The sequence below is a fragment of the Sinocyclocheilus grahami genome, unplaced genomic scaffold (genome assembly GCF_001515645.1).
Source record: "Sinocyclocheilus grahami isolate Dianchi unplaced genomic scaffold, SAMN03320097.WGS_v1.1 scaffold1012.1, whole genome shotgun sequence".
Classification (NCBI taxonomy): domain Eukaryota; kingdom Metazoa; phylum Chordata; class Actinopteri; order Cypriniformes; family Cyprinidae; genus Sinocyclocheilus; species Sinocyclocheilus grahami.
The window spans coordinates 327,436-342,793 of record NW_015506191.1 but is presented as its reverse complement, the minus strand read 5'-3'; the positions used below and the strand labels follow the sequence as shown (position 1 = coordinate 342,793).

Genomic DNA, 15,358 nt, shown 5'->3' with positions numbered 1-15,358 from the left:
ATTTAAAATGTCTATATTTATGAATGATTTATAGTTATTGCAGACAGTGCTGTTGTATTGTTCTGTGACTGACTGAATGTCCCGTGATCAAATTCTCTTTGATTTTTAAAAAGCTTTATAAATGCACAATTTGATCATTCAGTTGGATTTGTCAGCGTGTCGTTCTTAACGCTGCAGATAAAAAGGGCGACTACTGCAGACGCAGTTCACAGCAGCACGCAGGTCTTCTTGTCTTTGAACGGGTTGGAGGAGGCGTTGATCCCGGTCAGCAGCGGGTCGGCTCTCCTGTGCTCCTGACAGTACTGAACAAGCTGCTCTGCTGCTGCCGAAATCTGACACACCAACATATGCATGATATGATAGATGTAATGTAATGATAAAATGCTATGGTGAAAACCTGTTATTTGGTTAACGCTATACATTCCTTTACTGTATGCACTCTTTCTGACTAACTAACTAGTTACATGTAATGGAATTACATAATTACAAAATGTAACTGTAATCAGTTAAAGTTACTGAGTAAATGTGTAATTAAATTACAGTTGCTTATGAATATGTTAATGATTACAAAGGGGGTTACATCTGAATATTTCTCTTACACACGCAGCACACACACACACAAAGATTTAATTGCTTTCTTTTATAAATTGCATTGACTGCTCTAAATTATGAGACACCAGGAGTTTAGTACACAGAACAGGACACATGATTATTCGATAACCGTTTTATTTGCTATTTGGGTTTATGTATACGCTTAATTTTTTTTAAATTAACAGTTTTTCCCAGGCTTTGTTAGATGCCAGTGTTTCCTGTCATAGTTATGCAAAGATTTGATTTCGAAAACAGTATCATAGCTATTAAACAATTTTCTTGTCATGACTTTATATCTGTATTTAACCTCAGAATGATCTCAAAGTAAAAAGAGCTGCTAAAGTCTGATTTTGTAGTGGCTGTGTTTTAAAATTAAATTATTATACTCTTAATTTAAGTGATTTTGAAAGTCTGACAGTAATCAGTGTTGAGTACGACTGTAAGGTTAACCCTGCCTGCTTTAAATGTTTCAAAATAATTGACAGTTGAAAACAAAAACTTAGAAAAGCAATCAAATGTAATCAGTCACATTACTTTATTAAAGTAATTGACCACTACTTATTGCATTTTTAAAAAGGGTTACTTTGTAATCTGTAAACTATTACGTTTCCAAAGTAACCTTCCCAACACTGGTCACTTGGGAGGTATCCTGAGGTGCCAACGCTAAAAGGTGCATCATTGTACCGTATTTACCCCTTAAATGGAACATTTTAGTAGGCTACTTTAAAAGTACACATTAGGACCTAAAATGTACGTTTATAAAACAGATAGTTCCGGTCCTTGATTCTGATTGGCTGATTCAGAGCTGTTGTAAATTACTCTACACACACACCTTTGTTTACTTCTGTTCGGCAACCACTTTGTTGGAACCACAACTGTTTCTGAGGAACTGTTTGGTGGAAGAGTACTGTTTTTATTAATATCGTTACACTTTATTTGCTCTGTTTTATTTTGTGAAACCTTACTACGTATATGGAATAACCGTTTTATAAAAGCAATAAGCCCCATGAAGCGGGGGCTTCTTGCTTTATTAGTTGCTATGTATAGCCTGCACTTTACGTCTTAAAGGTACCATAACTGAGACGTTACCTTCAAACGGTACATTTTGAAAAGGTAGTGCCTCAGTGACACCACTGATTTAAGTTTACAGTAAAATAACGTTTTTCTAAGTTAAAAAGTACAAAGCTTATGATGAGCTTTGAATCAACAAGTAGATCGAGTTTGTCTTTTTGGTGGTTGTCAGTAACAGTAGTACTTCTACTAGGATTCTATCATTTCATGAAATATATGGCTTTTTTTATATAAATGTAGCCCAAGTTAATTCAGTAAAACCTCACATTAAAATATTGCTAACCTATTTTTTACTAATCCGTAACCAGCTGCAGTTTTCTTTCTTTCTCTTTTTGTTTTTTAAGGATGGTTTCATGGATTTTTTAAGTGTCTATTCTATTGTATTCTATTCTATTCTTGTGCTTGGAATTCAGGTATTTTTTTTTTGTCATAGCCATATAGCCGTATTTTCATCCATATACACAAATGAAATTACAAATAACTCAAAAGATACACTCTAAAAGGTGTTGTTTTTGTGTTATTATGGTGTGATGAGTGCATCTCACCTTGATTCTCTGTAGTTCTGTCTCTAGTCTGAGCTGCTCCACGGCTCTCCTGGCCTGAAGAACATTATTACTGCAGTATACGTCCATCACGGCTGTATCAACATTAGACTTGCACCCTGAAAAACCATGTTTATAACCTTATTTATGGCTGTGCAGAAAATCAAATGCGATGATCATGTCATGCGCGTCTCATCAGTAAAGCCGGTTCTGTGATTAGTAGTAAAAATCCATCACCTGCTTCCATTATCGGCGATGAATCGCCTGCGATTATGAACGCGATATTGCGTAGCTTGTCAGTGAACAACGGCTCTGTGAAGTAGCCTAAATGCTGCTCCATTTGAAAGCGGGTGATGGAGATTTACTACTAATCACAGAACCGGCTTTACTGATGAGATGCGCATGACAATCACATTTGATTATTTGCACAGCCCTAACCTTATTATTAATTATATTACTTAAACTATCGAATGGATGAATAATTAGGTCTGATAGATGATGACTGTAATTTTACCTCAAGGGTCCATCAGTCATTGTGTAGAGCTCAAATGTTCTTGTTTCAGCGAGGAAGAGTTGGTGTCCAGTTTTTGGAGGCTTTTATATCTCAATGGGATGTTAAACCCCTCCATCCTCCAACACACACACACACACACACACACACACACACACAGACACACACACACACACACACGGACGGACGGACGGACGGACGGCTGGAAGCTTCAAAGCTCCTGTGATGTGGTGGAGTTAGTTCTGAGGTCACATGAAATGTCATGAAAGTTCAGTAGTATTTGATTTCATGAAACCTCCCTTGAATTTGTTTAACTGTGTGCACAGATGTGTTATCATCCTGCTCCTGTTTTACAATGTTTCATAGAAATTGCATTAAATCAAGTGTTCTGTAATTTGCCATGTAGCTAAATAAGCATTTAAAAATGGTGAATATTCCAAATGTCTAAATGTATCTGCAGCAAATAAATAAATTAAAATTAAATAATAATAATAAAAAGATTTATATTTATATGCAATAAATAAATAAAAAGCCTGTATAATAGACTTTATTTAGTCAAAATTATCCAAAAACGGATCAGAAAAGAAAATGACTTTGGAGGTCCCACATCTTGTGATATTTTCTTGTTTAATGGGCCTACATTAAAAATAATCATACATTAGTATTTAAAAACGTTTTGGGGTTAACTGTATATACAAACTACATACCTATGACTAAAATAAATAATTTCAATCATAAATTAATTATTTATTTAAATCTGTAAAATATCTTTAAATAGCCTACATAAATAATATATATAATTATAATATATTAACAATAACAATTATTATCACCCTACATATTTTTATAATAAAATATGCTTAAAAATAGTATCAAAATATTGATATATTATGCTCTAACTGACGCTGCTTTTGTAACTGTTCCTTTATATGCTGTTCCGGGTCATGTATACGCCCCATTTATGCAACATCAATCAATGGCATCATAATATTCCGGTTTTAATTACAATCTTAGCATATATAAAACATAAGGAGTCCATTCCACTCAATGCAGCAAATCCTGATGTACTGTTTAAAGGCGCTTCGCGTTTTGTATTTGGTTTGTACCGCCGCGCTAGCCGTAGTTGTTTTGGAACATGTGGATGACCAAGTGTGCAGCGCTGTGAGTGAGATAACAGCAATAAACTACATTAACAAGCCGGGTATTAGAGACTACGTAACGGTTGGGGTGAGTGTAATTTTATTTTAAAGATACAAAGAAATAGAAAACAAACATGCATTAGCTTTTAACACTTCATCAAGTATTGACGCTGAAGTGTTTGATCTCGGCACTGGAACTGCGCAGTCTTCAAACTGCTTTCATCAGATGACATACACATGATCCGTTTGGAAGAACTGTGCTTACCATGATAAAAACATGCCATTCTTTGAAATAAGGTAGTACATATCGTAGTCATTCAACACCAAGCATATATCCAGAGTATTATGGTATTACCATCTGAGACCGTGCCCTGGTAAGACTGTATGGAAACAGTTGAAGTCTATGTAGAATTGAGTGTATGCTGTGTTGCAGTAGTTGGGGCGATGATGGCCGACCACCCGGCTGAGGCGCCCTCCGTGGCGAGGGACGCGGTGTTGAAGGAGAGCATCGCTCTGCCGGAGGACATGCCTCAGATCAGAGGCTATGACTTCAACCGAGGCGTGGACCACAGAGCCCTGCTGCAGTCCTTCCTCAGCACGGGCTTCCAGGCCAGCAACTTCGGCCTGGCCGTGCAGGAGATCAACAAGATGGTGAGGGACTGACTGTCAGCACACTGTTGGGTGCTTAGGAAAGTGACCTATTTTTAAAATGTTTTTTAAGTATCCTATGTTCACCAAGACTGCATTTAATAAATTATACAGTCATTTTAAAATAGCTATAATATTGTGAAATATAAAATTGCAACTTAGTATAACTATTGGAATGCATTTTTCAGTGTCATTTATTCCTGTGATCAAAGCTGAATTTTCAGCATCATTACTCCAGTCTTCTATGTTTCCAGCCACCTATTTTTATGCGCATTTTGGAACATCGCATAAACAAACCGCTGGATGGAAACGCCAAGATGCACATAAACTACGATGGAAACACATTTACCGAATAATTTCCACCTTGCGCATCAAAAATGTCATGTGACTTTGCACAATGGGACGGGATAACTTGACTCATCTCATTGCACAGCATCTGAAATGTTGTTTTGGTTGTTCTGAAAAGCCTGAGCAAAGTCTGTCATCAAAGTAGGCCTATTTCTGTATAATTGTCTTAAGGCGGGCGTACACGGTGCGATTCTGAAGGTCGGAACGTCGTGAGGTCTGGCACATGTCACGATTGAGTTTATCCGAAAATCGTAAGGAGGCGGTCACACACGACACGAATTTACTACGATTTTACAAACTCTGACGTAAGCATTACGTTTCGCGCCATTAATAAAAATATGGATTCTGAGGACGAAATAGTTTTCTTTGTGGCAGACGGCTTGTGACTCCAAAAAAAAGAAGAAAAAAAAAGGAAGACAAAGGACATGGCAAAGAGAATGGCTGAAAAGCAGACTTTCTGTTCTTCATAAAGAACTCGAGGGAGTAGGCCATTTTCTGCTCGTTTTGCCGGAAATACAACAGGCATATTCATTCATAAAGCTGGACGGCAAATTTGGCACATTCGGAATAATAAATAAAAAATAGAACTGTATAATTCAACTAAAATTATTATAGACTATATGGTTTTTGTCATCTTCTGGAAACAATTGTGCTGCATAATATTTTTGTGGAAACTGTGATGCACTATTAAAACAAGTTGAGGTAAGAAAAAAAAAGTAAGAAACTTAACACTTTAATACAGCAAGGGTGCATTAATTTGATAAAAGAAAGTGACCATAGAGATGTGTATAATGTTACAGAAGATTTCTATTTCTAATAAATGCTGTTCTTTTGAAATGTCTATTCATCAAAGAATGCTGAAAAAAACAAAATTTCCACAAAAATATTAGGCAGCAAAAACTGCTTTCAAAATTGATAATAAGAACCATTCTTAATAATTGAGCATCAATAAAATTTATGATAAATGAGCAGTAAATCATAATATTAGAGGGATTTCTGAAGGATCATGTGACACTAAGTTTTTTTTTTAAGTAAAAGTATTTAATTATCTATATTTATCTTCTTTTTTCTACTTGTTTTTCTTTGTGTGTGTGTGTGTGTGTATATAATATATATATATATATTATTATAGGCGTATAATAATTATAATATATGCCTTTAATAATATATATATATATTATTAAAGGCATATTTGGAGTTTCAGCGCGAGAGCGCCCTCTGGTCTTTGGATGGAGATTTAAGAACCATTCTTAATAATTGAGCATCAATAAAATTTATGATAAATGAGCAGTAAATCATAATATTAGAGTGATTTCTGAAGGATCATGTGACACTAAGTTTTTTTTAAGTAAAAGTATTTAATTATCTATATTTATCTTCTTTTTTTCTACTTGTTTTTCTTTGTGTGTGTGTGTGTATATAAAATATATATATATATATATATATAATATAGAGATAAATGTCAAAATGCATCTCAGACGTGAACATGTTTGCTTTGCTTAAATACTCGAGTAATGATGCTGAAAATTCAGCTTTACATCACAGGAATAAATAACATGTCCAAGTACTTTTTGGGGCCATTGTATGTTCAGATGGGACATCAATTACTGATGCATCAAATCTTGTCTTGTAAATATGTTATAAAAGGTATGATTAAACAATAAACGTATAAGTATCACAGAAACATGCAATTAGTTTGTGTATACTACACAACAACATAATCTCAGCAATCAAATATCAGTTATCTCATCATCTCAGTCTTGTAGCTCTAAGTCATGTTTGAGCTCCAGCACTGATTGTGTGTGTGGTTGGAGTAGATTGAGAAGAGACTGGAGCCGGTGCAGGAGGGCTGTGATTCACATACATCTGCTTCAGGATGCACCATTTTCTTGGGCTACACATCCAACCTGATCAGCTCCGGTGTGCGAGAGAGCATTCGCTACCTCGCACAGCACAGAATGGTACGGCCACACTGTGACTTTGTACGAGCACCGTTATGTTTCATGATCTGTATCGGCTAATAACATCTGTCTAGGACGGTCTGCCACTATCTATTCTGTTCATATTAAATGAAAAGAATCTATTTATGTTGAGTTGTTTGAATGTTTCTGTAGGTAGATGTGATAGTGACCACAGCAGGAGGGATTGAGGAAGACTTTATCAAATGTTTAGCACCCACTTACCTCGGCGAGTTCAGCCTAAAAGGCAAAGAGCTACGACAGCAAGGCATTAACAGGTAAGAAAACAGTTCCTCATTAGATCATTGGGGTGTTTATAAGTAATTATTAATACATATAATTATGCTTTATGTCATAGAATAGGTAATCTCTTGGTACCAAATGATAATTACTGTAAGTTTGAAGACTGGCTGATGCCTATTCTGGACCAAATGGTGCTGGAACAAAAAACAGAGGTGAGATTTATTTTATTTTCATTTATTTTTAAATTGGGGTGGTGATATGTTTAAAAAATAAAAAACACCTCACACTTGTGGACAATTTTACAAAGTAAATTAAATTAACATTAATTTAAAATAAATTAAATTAATCAAATATTAAAATACATTATTGTTTTTAATTATTTTATTAAATCGGGGTGTTTAAATATTTGTAAAAATGCCCATTCTGAACCAAATGGTGGTGGAATAAATATTTTATTTTATTTTGGACTAAATGTTGCTGGAACAAAAACAGATGTGAGAAATGTTTTATTTTATTTTATTTGGGTGGTTAAAGACTTATGAAAAATGCCTAATACATACATGCATACATACATATATAAAACAAGGTAAAAATATTTTATTTATTAAAATTAAATTAAATTGGGGTGGTTAATTTATATTTATTTATTCATTTTGTAAATATTTGTCAAATTGCCCACACATGTGAAAATGTATTTAATTAATTTATTTATTTATAATTTTTTAATTAATTGAATTTAAATATCTAAAGAAATTTCCATTATTTAAATTTTTTTAATAATAATAAAAAAAAATGTAAATTTTTTGGTATTTAATTGTTTAAGCTTTTTATGATTCTATGAGTGTAATGCATTTAAATTTGTATTTAAATAATTAAATAATTCAAATAATTATTTAATGTGTCCCAGCATTGATTGCTGTTTTTCCATCAGGGCACACACTGGACACCCTCCAAAATGATCCACAGACTAGGCAAAGAAATTAACAACCCAGACTCGGTGTACTACTGGGCTTATAAGGTAACATTTGAATTGAACACATACAAGTCACCTTCACCTGCATCCTTCCACAAATTTGAATCTCTTAATGACTGTATGATTGTCTTTCAGAATGACATCCCAGTGTTTAGTCCCGCCCTCACTGACGGCTCATTGGGTGATATGATCTATTTCCACTCATATAAGAACCCTGGCCTGGTGCTTGACATTGTGGAGGGTGAGTTGCTCAAGATGTGATGGGTTCCCACTCTTTCATGAACACCAGATTCAAGGACTTTCAAGAAGCGTGGGAACCCTGTGTGGAGATTATTTGACAGTGGCGTTTACGATAATTTTTCATACTTCAGATATTCGGCGTCTGAACAGCAAGGCAGTGTTTGCCGAGACCACAGGGATGATCATTCTCGGAGGAGGCCTCGTCAAACATCACATCGCCAACGCTAATCTCATGGTAATCACATGAACCCAAAAAAAGCACAATCATGTTGAGTCATAAAATGAAATCGGAAGTGTTTCTCATCTGTTTTTGGTCGCTCTCAGAGGAACGGAGCAGATTTTGCGGTGTTTGTCAACACTGGTCAGGAGTTTGACGGCTCAGATTCCGGCGCTCGGCCAGATGAAGCCATTTCTTGGGGAAAGATCCGCATGGACGCCACACCTGTGAAGGTAAGATTAAATCTGAATATGACATGACATTCTACTCTTAGTAATATGATGATCTGGTAACTGTGCTGTTGTGTTTTGTGCAGGTCTACGCTGATGCTTCTATAGTCTTTCCACTTTTAGTGGCTGAAACGTTTGCACACAACGCCAGCAGGTTGATCAAGGAAAAGAAGAGCGATTGATGCTTTTCTCTTGTGAAACCTATTTAAACATTTCACCTCTCCTCACTGTCTTCCTGTTTGCTTGTTTTTCAGTGCAGATGCTTTAAATGCTCTATTTAAATTTATGAAATCATATATAATTATCTATTTAAACATCTTAGTTTCTTATGATCTTTGTGTGCTTTTGTCTGGCAAAATATGTTCAGAAACAACTTTATTAGATTGAAGTTGCATTCAATTATTTATTAATATATATATAGGTATTATATTTTCATTTTGTACCTCTTTGAGATGGTACAATGTGTATTTTATTGCATTGCATCCTTCAGTGTTAATGCACAACAGCTTGTGCGCTGTTTGTGTATTTTATTTTATCTGGATATTTGTAACTTACATTATTATGCTTAAATTGCATGGACAATAAATGAATCATCAACACCTACTGAAATATTGAATAATGTATAATAGAATGTATAATAAAAAAAGGTTTCATTTCTTTTTATTTAACACATTATACACACTGCCATTCAAAAGTTTGGGATCAGTAAGATTTTTAATGTTTTAAAGGCATGTCTTATGCTTATCAAGGCTGCATTTATTTGACCAAACTATAGAAAAAATATTATAATATTAATATTATTATAAAAATATATGAAATATTGCAATTTAAAATAATGGTTTTCTATTTTATACTTTATAATCTGAATTTTTAGCATCATTACTCTTCAGTGTCACATGATCCTTCAGAAATCATTCTAATATGCTGATTTATAATCAATGTTGGATACAGTTGTGCTGAACCTGTGATACTTTTTCAGGATTCTTTGATTAATATAAAGTGAAAAACATAATTAACTATTAATTATATATGTGTGTGTGTGTGTGTGTGAGAGAGAGAGAGAGAGAGAGAGACCCTGGAGCACAAAACCATTCATAAGTGGCACAGGTATATTTGTAGCAATAGCCAAAAAAAGACCATGTTCCATGAAGATATTTTGTACATTTCCTACAATAAATATATCAAAACTTAATTTTTGATTAGTAATAACAAAGAGTGAAAAATTTAATTAAATTTTTTTTTTTAATTTAATTAAATAAAATTAATCTGAATACTTTCCGTACCCACTGTATATATATATATATATATCAGTGGCGTTATTTCCATAAGCTGCGAATGCTCCGCATACCCAACACTAATACCCAGGCCATTTGAGAGAATACGTTCAGGGGATAATTCATATAAACATGATTATAAGTTGATCCCTTGTCATTTGAAGTGTAACTGAAAGCTTAAAGAGTTAGGAATAAGTACGTACAATGATTTATTTGCCAAAAGGCAGCACTTTTCTTTAAATCTACCAATTGCGGTTGCGTATCATAACGTAACTACGTGTAAACCTTATTTGGCCGTTTTACTTGGAAAACCAGCTATATTTTTCTTGCATTCGAATAATGGATAAACTTGAAACTATAGAAGAATTGGAGATGAATTTCATTTACAAATCAGGTAGGAAATGTGCATACTATTTAAATCGACAGCTGCCACGGTGTTTCTTAGCTATTTGTCATCTGTGATCCCTTTTGAGTGTCCTAAGGCGTTAAATAATTAAAAACCCCAATGTGTGTTTTCATCTCTAAAAATATGCTGCATCTTTATTATTCTGTCACTTTACGGCCAGCAGAGGGCAGTCGTGTTTCACTATCTGCAATCCAACAATCTCCTGATCAACTACTGTACATTTCTGTTATTCACAAGAGACTCTGATTTACTTCACTTGGCCTGGCGTGTGTAAACAGTTTATTTAATTACAGTGAGAAACTGTAGAGATGTATTCTGTATTTAGCAGTTCTGTTGAAAGCGGTAGTCGAGATGTTAACGGCATGCGCTGTGATAACATTTGCTCAGCTGTAGTAAGTGTGCAAATCAAGTGTTTTGACCTAATTGATCTATTGAATGTGTCGGGTTTGTTAGCCTAGTTTCAAACTTCCTTTAGCACGTTTGAACTTACAGCGATAAGTAATCTGTCTTGAACTAAATAGTGCATATCTGAACTTGCATGCAAAGCCTGTATCTCATGGGGGGTTTTTTTCTCCATTTTTCATTTAGGACAGGTTGCTGTTTTTTGCAAGTCAGTTTTATAGACATACTTAAGTAGACGCCACATGAAACTGAAAACATTTATGCATATTAAGTAGACGCTTTATTTTAAAGTGTCACATTTCAAGGCAGCATCAAATATATCCAGCATATACTTCCTTCGTTCCTGTTTGTTTCAGTACACTAGCCAGGGACACTGAAATTTAGCTGATCTTACCTAGCAGCACATTAGGCTCGATTCCAGTAAAACGTTCCCCCATGTTATGGATTTCCATTTTCCCCCATTATTGTCCCATTTGGAAATGCTCTCCTGCTCTAAGTGTTTGCTTTACTGGCATGAATGTTTATTAAAGTCCTGCAGAAGATGAGTTGTGCGTTGCACTGGAGACATGGCTTTTTCCTAACCCTATACAATTTATTATGCGTGTGGAAGGATTTATCGAGATGAAATTTACACAAAGGCTGTGAATGGAAAAGTATGAGCACCAGCTGTCTTATATGAAGTCCTTTTGCCTGTTTGTGTTCTTTCTTAGAAGAAAAGCCTGGCCTGGAAGACTTAAGCCTACTAGACATAAACTGGCCTGGAAGACTTAAGCGTACTAGACATAAACTGGCCGGGAAGACTTAAGCCTACTAGACATAATCTGGCCTGGAAGACTTAAACCTAGACGTTGACTGGCCTGGAAGACTTAAGCGTACTAGACATAAACTGGCCGGGAAGACTTAAGCCTACTAGACATAATCTGGCCTGGAAGACTTAAACCTAGACGTTGACTGGCCTGGAAGACTTAAGCGTACTAGACATAAACTGGCCGGGAAGACTTAAGCCTACTAGACATAATCTGGCCTGGAAGACTTAAACCTAGACGTTGACTGGCCTGGAAGACTTAAGCGTACTAGACATAAACTGGCCGGGAAGACTTAAGCCTACTAGACATAATCTGGCCTGGAAGACTTAAACCTAGACGTTGACTGGCCTGGAAGACTTAAGCGTACTAGACATAAACTGGCCGGGAAGACTTAAGCCTACTAGACATAATCTGGCCTGGAAGACTTAAACCTAGACGTTGACTGGCCTGGAAGACTTAAGCGTACTAGACATAAACTGGCCGGGAAGACTTAAGCCTACTAGACATAATCTGGCCTGGAAGACTTAAAAAAACTATAAACTAATAATAATAATAATAATTACATATATATATATATATACCTTGCTATGTGTACTGTGTTAGGCTAACTGATACTTGTCATAACACTTGCATATCATTGCTCTTTTGTTGGTTTTGATTGCTTCTGTTGTCATAATTTGTAAGTCTTTGGATAAAAGTGTCTGCTAAATGACTAAATGTAAATATAACGTAAAAAGATAACGTTTCATTTAAGCCTAACTGAACATGTGTCATTTAGAACAAATATTGATTGATTCCTTCTTCCAAACAATCATCGTCCCCATTCTGCACTTCCAGCTAATTGTGTCTGACCTGCGGATGTGTGACAATCAGACGGAGGGTGGAAAGTGCAGGTTCTTCGTATCTGTGGGCGGCTTTATGTGCAGTCTTGTGTGTGTATGTGCTGATCAGCCGCCTCACTCTCTTATCTTACTCTCTATTTACCTGTTATGTTGCCATGGTGACCCGGTGTTGTGTAATATTCAGTTCCTGTGAAAAACTGTTCGAGTGGGTGGAGTTTACATGATTATTCATTAGTTCCCCTAGTGTGGGCGTGTCCTTGAGACAACGAGCAAATGAATGGAACTGAAAATATTAGTGCATGCTCCTCAAATCGCTAAGTGTTTAATGGATTATTTCGAAAAGGTAATGAAGTAGGCCTATCAATGTTTAGCATTAAAGCATTAACTGCAACAGTGTCAAAACAGCATAGTTTGTGTAATAATATGATAAATCGTCTAAGCTGTTTTGCCTGATTACAGCAAAACAAACAATAATCGAATAACTTAAATGATTCTTTTATGTTGCTTTAAGGATTTAGGAAAAAGCAATATAAAGCATGGTTGCAAGATCCAGTTCGTCAAGTAAGTACAAAGCTTAAATGCAGCTAATGTCTCATACCATTCTAAGATGTTACTTTACTATCATAATACAGCAGGGCTCTTCAAATCTGGTCCTGAAGGGCCACTGCACTGCACAGTTTAGCTCCAACCCTGATCAAAACACACCTGAGCAAGCTATTAAAGGTCTTCAGGATCACTAGAAAATCACAGGTAGATAAGTTTGATCAGGGTTGGAGCTAAACTCTGCAGGGCAGTGGCCCTCCAGGATCAGATTTGAAGAGCCCTGTAATACAGTATATCATGACTAAAATGATCACCACATAAATTATTTGTAATTTTTAATATTTTTAATTTGAGCAACAAAGTCACATAATTGTATGTGTTTCTGATTACCAGGATGACACATCTAACAGTGAAGATGAGAACTGTTCCCCATGCTATGAGACTGACACAGAATCATATCATACCACAGTAGGTTGCTATTACAATATTCTAGCTATTCCTACTAATGTGGGCTATCTGTTGACTGGATTTATCTATGACTTTGACTGCAAGGAGGACACATCTGACAGTGAAGAAGAGGATTGGAACCAACTCAGCGCAACACAAAACTATACCATGGCCAATATAGTTATACAGCTTGTACAGTTTTTCACAGGAACTGAATATTACACAACACCGGCCCTCACTGCCTCTCGCCTGTCGTAAATCTGCAGAGGTGTGAGCAAAGACTATATAGAAATACAGGTGTGAGAGGGAGAGGCGCTGCTGGAGGGCGTTAAAGGTGAGAGCGCGGCGAAGAAGTTCACTTGAAAAATAACGAGAGAAGCTCCCGCCGGTAATAATGTCGTCTGAGAAACAGGAAGTACGATTATGTCAGTTCTAGCACTGACGCAGCCGGCTGCTCGCGCTGACGGACGGGTTTCTTCGTTGCCATGGAGACAGCTTTAGTGTGAGCAAACATCCGGCGCTCTTGTTCGCCACGTGAGCAGCAGAAGAAGAAGAAGAAGAAGCGTCCACACCTGCTGGACTAAACACACACACACACACACACACACACCTCGCTCATTCAGATACATTCAGTCACTAAACAGTGCCTAGTGGAATATTTCATAGTATCTAATAGAATGCATAAGAGAAACATTATAGATGCAATAAACGTTTGCTTTTAATTATTAAAACATTTAAAAAGTTAAAATATAATATTTTAAATTACAATAAGGTTATATATTTTGCATAAAACTATTAATTATGCTGCATAAATTAAGCACATTTAAAAAAAATCAAAATCTCATTACCATTATGCATCCAAACATTTTACTTATGGTTCCCTTTCAGTCGGTCACTCTCGACGTCACGTCGGTGACCGACGAATTGGGAATCTCACCAGAGAGACCAATCCACTTCGAGTGTAACTAAACGAGCCGTTGGGCATTGGCATACGGAATTCACATCTGGCTGCCACACCCCGCAGCGCGGGTATAAGAGGCAGCAGGTGCACCGCGTTCAGTCATCTTTTCGCTTCGGAGCCGAGCGGTGGTACATCACTACTGCTCTTTTTCTCCTCGAGTGATTGCAGCGAGACCTGCGTTACGGCAGCCAGCCGCGGTGGTCACTGGTCGACAGCCAGCCCCCTCTCACCAAGAGGACCCCTGGAAATGTTCGATCAAAGCCGTGCTTTTCTTTTTGCAGCAAGGGTTGGAGCGTAGGTTGTCCCCCTCCACCCTTAATGTTTACACCACTGCAATCTTTGTACACCACAACCCCATAGAGGGTAGGTCAGTGGGGAAGCACGATTTGGTTGTCAGATTCCTTAGGGGGGCCAGAAGGTTAAGTCCTCCTAGGCCCCCCTTCTTACCCTCTTGGGATTTAGCATTGGTGCTAAAAGACCTACAAACTGCTCCCTTAAGTCGCATCGGCCTGGTCTATAACCTACGTGTCGAACCAGTTTCCTCCTGTGTTCTCACCTCAAACGGGTAGGACCACTGAGAGCAGTCATCTTTTCGCTTCGGAGCCGAGCGGTGGTACATCACTACTGCTCTTTTTCTCCTCGAGTGATTGCAGCGAGACCTGCGTTACGGCAGCCAGCAGCGGTGGTCACTGGTCGACAGCCAGCCCCCTCTCACCAAGAGGACCCCTGGAAATGTTCGATCAAAGCCGTGCTTTTCTTTTTGCAGCAAGGGTTGGAGCGTAGGTTGTCCCCCTCCACCCTTAATGTTTACACCACTGCAATCTTTGTACACCACAACCCCATAGAGGGTAGGTCAGTGGGGAAGCACGATTTGGTTGTCAGATTCCTTAGGGGGGCCAGAAGGTTAAGTCCTCCTAGGCCCCCCTTCTTACCCTCTTGGGATTTAGCATTGGTGCTAAAAGACCT

The 15,358-nt window shown here is 37.0% G+C and overlaps 2 protein-coding genes across 3 annotated transcripts; one reads left to right on the top strand and one right to left on the bottom strand.

Moving 5' to 3' along the window:
• Positions 1 to 3: 3 nt before the first annotated feature.
• Positions 4 to 2,833, bottom strand: gng14 (G protein subunit gamma 14). The gene is made up of 3 exons (XM_016250872.1): positions 2,746 to 2,833; positions 2,208 to 2,323; positions 4 to 332 (listed from the first exon to the last, which is right to left on the bottom strand). The coding sequence occupies exons 1-3, from the start codon at positions 2,831 to 2,833 to the stop codon at positions 207 to 209; spliced, it is 330 nt and encodes a 109-aa protein (XP_016106358.1). The 3' UTR covers positions 4 to 206.
• Positions 2,834 to 3,748: 915 nt separating this feature from the next.
• On the top strand, positions 3,749 to 9,314 carry LOC107565620 (deoxyhypusine synthase). 2 transcript variants are annotated; one of them, XM_016250884.1, is made up of 10 exons: positions 3,749 to 3,942; positions 4,288 to 4,505; positions 6,668 to 6,811; positions 6,965 to 7,086; positions 7,167 to 7,263; positions 7,983 to 8,069; positions 8,160 to 8,265; positions 8,396 to 8,499; positions 8,589 to 8,714; positions 8,798 to 9,314. In XM_016250884.1, exons 2-10 carry the CDS (start codon positions 4,299 to 4,301, stop codon positions 8,891 to 8,893), a joined length of 1,089 nt encoding a protein of 362 aa, XP_016106370.1. In that variant the 5' UTR covers positions 3,749 to 3,942; positions 4,288 to 4,298; the 3' UTR covers positions 8,894 to 9,314. The 2 variants fall into 2 exon arrangements, with proteins under 2 accessions (XP_016106370.1, XP_016106369.1); XM_016250883.1 differs by having other exon boundaries at positions 3,750 to 3,942; positions 4,291 to 4,505.
• The last annotated feature ends 6,044 nt before the right edge of the window (positions 9,315 to 15,358 follow it).

Bases quoted from the DNA above. Each gene is read 5' to 3' on its own strand.
- gng14 (XM_016250872.1), bottom strand. From the start codon at position 2,833: ATGGAGGGGTTTAACATCCCATTGAGATATAAAAGCCTCCAAAAACTG. The intron at 2,324-2,745 runs CTACACAATGAC...ATGGTTTTTCAG, and splicing joins GAAACAAGAACATTTGAGCT to GGTGCAAGTCTAATGTTGAT. The intron at 333-2,207 runs GTGAGATGCACT...TTGGTGTGTCAG, and splicing joins CAGAACTACAGAGAATCAAG to ATTTCGGCAGCAGCAGAGCA.
- LOC107565620 (XM_016250884.1), top strand. From the start codon at position 4,299: ATGATGGCCGACCACCCGGCTGAGGCGCCCTCCGTGGCGAGGGACGCG. The intron at 7,087-7,166 runs GTAAGAAAACAG...TTTATGTCATAG, and splicing joins CGACAGCAAGGCATTAACAG to AATAGGTAATCTCTTGGTAC. The intron at 8,715-8,797 runs GTAAGATTAAAT...TGTTTTGTGCAG, and splicing joins TGGACGCCACACCTGTGAAG to GTCTACGCTGATGCTTCTAT.